General features: G+C 29.0%; 1 protein-coding gene across 1 annotated transcript in view; it reads right to left on the bottom strand.

Annotated features, from left to right (window-relative positions):
• Positions 1–2,100: 2,100 nt before the first annotated feature.
• LOC119674068 (pickpocket protein 28-like) overlaps positions 2,101–6,067 on the bottom strand; it is a 5,290-nt gene continuing 1,323 nt past the window's right edge. The window contains exons 2-7 of the mRNA XM_038085192.1: positions 4,813–5,076; positions 4,518–4,755; positions 4,303–4,442; positions 3,039–3,169; positions 2,729–2,969; positions 2,101–2,668 (exon numbers count right to left, since the gene is read on the bottom strand). Of these exons, the coding sequence (XP_037941120.1) occupies positions 2,419–2,668; positions 2,729–2,969; positions 3,039–3,169; positions 4,303–4,442; positions 4,518–4,755; positions 4,813–5,076 (1,264 nt within the window). The 3' untranslated portion in view covers positions 2,101–2,418. The remainder of the gene's footprint in view (positions 2,669–2,728; positions 2,970–3,038; positions 3,170–4,302; positions 4,443–4,517; positions 4,756–4,812; positions 5,077–6,067) is intronic.

Below are 6,067 nucleotides of genomic sequence, written 5' to 3'. Positions count from 1 at the left end.
CCACTAATATGTAAAGTTTTGTTTTAAAAAATAAAATAAAATTAAATTAAATAAATAAATGTATTATTGTGTTTAAAATGCTTCAGTCTTTTAATGAAAACAAAGCACAAATATGCTTTTTTTAATAAAAGTGTTTTTAATAAATAACAAAATCTGTTGTAATTAAAATAACAAAAAAAATTATAAGATTATAAGCATTTCAAATACGATAAAATATTGAATTAAAGGTACAATAATATTTGTAAACATTTTAATTATATTAAAACTATATTGTTAAATCTAACTGTATTAAATATACACAAATTTCTGTAAATCAACTTTATATTTTGTATTTATAAGGAGTTCGCTATGCCATCCTTGTAAATAATAATACAAATGAAAGACATTCCAATTATGTTGTTTCCATTAGATTATATATGCATAGTTCAGAGATAGTGAAACTGTTAATAGAATTTTTGAGTTACTAAATTCCTGTCGTGTTCAGATCTGGGTATCAAAAAGTTGTGCTAAAAAGCAGAAATGAAAAGGTCTTTTTAGTGTAAAAATATAAAGAATTATTTTTGGCGCCCATAAACTTTAATAATTTACAATATATGCCTCTAAGGTGAGAACATAAAGAATGAAAAGCTACAATATACTATTACCCAATGGAAGGCTGATTACCAGAAGAAAAAGTGCTTGATATCAGCATCAACGAAAACCTGTACTGAACACAAAAAGATCGATAATAAAATCAATGCTAGTACACATCAAATATGGAACTATCGACACTGGCAGAAATCTTTTTCTAAATACTCACACATCTGATAAAAGCAGCCGCAAGTGTCAACTATAAATACGTGAATTCTCAATATATACTCCAACTGCAACCTCTAGTCATTGAGAATAAAAGCCGTCCACCTATTATGTCACCCAACTGTTCTCATGTTTTGCACACATCAATTTGAACAGTATTGAACTTTGGATCCGAAGTAGTATGTTGAAGTAGTATGTTTTAATCGCCTCGACCCATGCTAATTTCAATTAAATAAACCGATATATTTCTCATTCATTCATTATACAAAGCAAACATTTTTAATTCAACCCCCCACATAATCCATATTTGTACTTCCTTTCATATCTTCTACTATATAGTATAGATCTTCTTCAGGTACCACAACCACAAAGTTGTTTAAAGGATGAATATATTGTGAATTGTCGGTACTTACTAGTCGGAGATGAAAAGAAACGTTCTGTATGTCATCACTCTCACAAACAATAGGACCGCACAATAGATGGCGACAATAACAAGTATTTTTTATGTCGTCACTCTTTTAAACAATGGGATAACAGGCAGGAAGAAGCTGTTGTTGTGTTCTTATGGATATTTATAAAGCAGGAAACATGAAAGGAATGAAGATATGAATACGTGGATTAGGATGCAGTGAGGTGAAAGTATGGTGAGTAGAGGAGGGTTGTTAGAATGAATGAGGAAGTGATTAAATGTATAGGATCCTGTAGCCTGTTAGCTTTTACTTATTGAAGTTTATTATTAGTTCTACAAAAAAGTACAAAAATATAAAAAAATATTTTTGTTTGAGCCAGTAATTGCTTTCTTTCAAAAAATGCAAATTTAAAGAATTTCTTTGTGCAGTGCAAGTTACTGAACTATATTCCAGTAACCAGAGTGTCGAAATTAAAGGCTCCTTATGTTTGTATAAGGCCGTACGTGCTATACTAATAAGAAATGCCCATAGGTTTCATGTATATTAAAGGTTCACCACTGTTGCCATAAGTTCAACTTATTAATAAAAACAATTAACCAAAATTACAGACTCTTCAAAAAATTTAGGTTTTAATTGACATAATAGATAATCAATAGATGGATTGAAACACTTACAAATACTTTGAAATATCTGTTTACTTTTAAGATGAACATTAATTTTAATAATTTATAAACTCTTTATTTCAAATTTAACAATTATTTAGGTTTCAATATTTTAAAATTAATTATATTCTCTACTACATACAACTATATCAATGTAAAGAGATACCACATATAACTTTTATATAGATCTCAAACGCCAACCACAAAATCGAAAATGAAAGTTCAGGGGATAGCTTTTTAAAATTCAACTTACTAACACATATATTTATCTTTTATATAACATTAATTTTGAATAGAGAAGGGCTTTACGCTTTCACTCTCTCCTTACTATAATATATTTGATTTTTTTTTATTTATAGTATACGACTCATTGATGATACGTCATTAAAATTGCACGGATAAATATAAAAATTTTAGTGGACATAAATTTTATATGGCGTTGAACATCTATACATAAGCGAACTGTGGATATACCACGATGCCAGGTAGACTATGTGTACCCAAACAAGAAAAAAGATTTTTTACTTCTGCCACTACTTCCGGTACTGTATCTAGTTCTCATGTTCCTCTTCTTGTTGTAATAACTTCTTCTTACTCATACGCCGTTTACGTAAATTATCAAATAGGCGTACTGAGAAGAAGTAAGCCAGTTCAATAATACTTAATCCGGATATGCCCATAAAGAGACCAAAAATACCACCACAGTTCGCTATAAGAGTAGTGATGCTAAATATGACAGTACGTTTAATTGCAGTGAATTGATGCTCCTTAAAATAAACTGACAAACGTGAACCCATAAAACTATCGAGTAAATTTAGAATTCAATTACTGGTTTTCAATTTTATGAATAAGAAAACTTACTCTGAATGCTCATATACTTCTCGAAAAGCACGGATTGTTTTCTCTAGATTGTAATGAGATCGAGAGATTTCAAAATTATATTCCAGAGACGTACAGGCAGGCATACAGTCACACATAATCTTCACATTAGCATCCATAGTTTTTTGCATTGTTTGATTTTGTAAGATCAGATTTAATTCGTCTTGTGCTTTATTATAGCACATAATATCAGCGGCACCACAAACTGGCACATCTAAGGGTTCTAAAAATTAAATAAAATATTTTAATAATTCTAATTAGTTATTTAATCAATGATTTGTTGGTTATTTACTTGGCATCCAAAATTTCGCACATCCACATTTTGATATAGTAAAGTTTGCGAGGCACTCAGTTTGGCAATTACTTTGAGAATAGGCACGGAAGAAACGGAGGTAACGTTCATCGTTAAAGAAACATTGACGTCTTTTGTAGAAATGAAAAATATTATTTAAATATGAAGAAATCTATTTTATTATTCAAAATTAAACATAAAAAGTATTTAGTATAGAAGTATATAAAATATGTGAAATACTGGCAGGAAGTGAATTAGAGCACTACGATCATGACTGATCTAACACATCCTAACTGAATAGACAAGATTCGCCTTTCTAATAAAAGATAAAATATCAGTTGTTGAGAACATCTAAACATAACATGAAAATAGAATTTCCAGCCTAATAATCTTCTCCTGGCCCTGATCAAAGCCGAACTCTCACAGAAAATGTAACTGGAGGTCTCATCCGTTTTCATCCGAGACATTTCATCGACATTTTGTTTCAAACAGCTAAACAGATCCATTTTGTTTAAATAATAACACAGATCATGATTTTGCGTCAGATAACCTCCCCTACAGCCAGTTCTATTCTACTGAGAAGGAGTGCCTTACAATAGTTTTACAGACGTACCAGTTCCGTAGTTTGACGGTTACTTAGAGTTTCACAACAGCATTAAGTTCTTTCTGTTACAAAGGCCTATTTTATTAAAGACCTTTTTCTGATTTTTTTTGACCTTATTGATCTCATGAGAATATTTCCTACAATTTGTAAGCATTAATGCCTTTTTCTCAATTCAAGACATTGAAATGTAAAATCCAGTATATCACTATTATGATCTGGTATGATCGAAAATTCGTTTAGAAAAAGCTACAAAGATATATATAATATGAAAATATATATATTATATATTTAAAAAATATTAAATGAAATAGAAAGCAGGCGTACATGGATAAAGAAAAAAATTGTTATATTATTTATCAGAACTTAATCTAATATATATTCGTTTTACATACTAAAGGTTATATTAAAATTTTGTTTAATATTATTATTATTAATTTTTTTTATATAAAATTCCCTAATTTTAATTAAATGTTTATTAAATTTCTTTCTTTTGTTCGAAGGTAGAATTTAACTGACTATATTCAGTTATACTACATAATATAAAAAAGCTTAGGTATTTTAAGATTCTTAAATTATTTAATTTAATTAATTTTAATTTAATTTTACTCTTCACTATGTACGGTTTTAAATTTTATTATTCCAAATAATTATTTTACTTACTTTTCTGGACTGAAATCATGTAAATTTTCCGTTGAAACAACATATTGGGGCAGCACACTAACCATGACCTCATCTCCATGCGGCACTAAAATGTAGTTGCCCATAGTAAGTGGCACACTCTCGGGAGAATTAAGGAACACCTGAATTCAAATTATTTGTTTTAAAATAAAATTTATTATGTTATACTTAACACCTACGTATGCGCAGATACAAACCTTGTAGCCCTGCCTAAAACTACGGCATGCGTAATCAAAATTATGTTCATAGCCTTGAAGGAACGCAAAAAATGCATTACGAACAGAAGAGAAAGCAGTGCGTTGTGGATAAGAATTGTATCCCTGATCTATGTAACCATCATCTAGTGACCAATTTCCAGATATGTTATTGTATTTGGGCAATGGATCGAAGTAATTATTAAAATCAACTATTTCCGGGTCTCGATAACTTACAAATCTATTATTCATTTATATATTGAAATTTTAAATTGTTAAAATATTTAAGGGCAAGTACCTTTCATCGCGATATATATCCTTTGCTTGCAAGCCATTGAATTGATAGCAAATACCCTCATCCGTTGGTACAAAATTAAAAATTTTATCACAAAAATAGAATCTTCCATTCCATTTACAAAACGGGCCGGTTTCATTTTTTGTTATGGATAAATCAACCAGTGTTTGCGATACATCCGGTAAAATGTCTTTTGGCACAAATGGAGCAAAAGATTCGGCTACTTGGGTGTCGCAGATATGTAAAGTAGCAGCTAAATTCAAAATTCTATTGTTTAAGAAAAATTAAATTTAAAGATGTTTTATTATTAAATATATAGAACAATAACAATATTTAACAATAATTAAATGAAAGAAATATTTAATAAAATAATATTATGTTTTAACTTAGACTTATTAAACTTATTAATGCATTTTTGTATGAATTTTGTATAAAAAATAGGACATGTGGTAATGCACATTTGTCGAATTAAGCACAAAAGTCTAAACATACCATAAAAGAAATGCAAAAACTAAAAATAAATATAAAATAAAAATCTAAATACATTACGATATGTTAAACAAATGATATATTGTCTAATTATAAATCTGCAGCTGCGATAATATATAATAAGTAATGTTAATATCAATCACTATAGTTTCCACCCAGTCGCATCCATTCATTTCTATATTCCAATCTTGAATATAGGAATGTAGTATCCATCCATTTTTATATTCCACTTTTAAATACATAAACAACAGGAAACCCATTCTTGACTTCATTTACCGACAAATATGATACGATTATCCTGACTACAAATATTGAAGAATAAGAAATCCTTTCTAATTTTGACAATGTCCCATATAAAGAGGTAAAATTGAATTTCAAATACATAAATAACATTGGACCCATTCCAGAGTTCGTCTACCGACAAAGACGATGCGATTATCCCGACTACAAATATAGAAGAATAAGAATCCTTTCTAATTTTGACATTGTCCCATATAAAGAGGTAAAATTGAATCTCAAATACATAAACAATAGGAGAACTATTTCTGAGTGGATCTACTGACAAAGACGATGCGATTATCCCGACTACAAATATAGAAGAATAAGAATTCCTTTCTAATTTTAACACTGTCCTATTTATTGATGTAAAATTGAAACTCAAAAAGTTACAGAATATATCCTGACAAGAAATACATTGTGACCGAAAAGTTTTCGGGAAATTTTAAATAAAACGCAAAATTCTTAACCTTCATCAATATTTATTTTATCT

Source organism: Teleopsis dalmanni, chromosome 2, assembly GCF_002237135.1.
Source record: "Teleopsis dalmanni isolate 2A chromosome 2, ASM223713v2, whole genome shotgun sequence".
In the NCBI taxonomy this organism is placed as follows: domain Eukaryota; kingdom Metazoa; phylum Arthropoda; class Insecta; order Diptera; family Diopsidae; genus Teleopsis; species Teleopsis dalmanni.
Note: the sequence above shows the minus strand (reverse complement) of the source record. Positions and strands in the feature narration are given on the sequence as shown.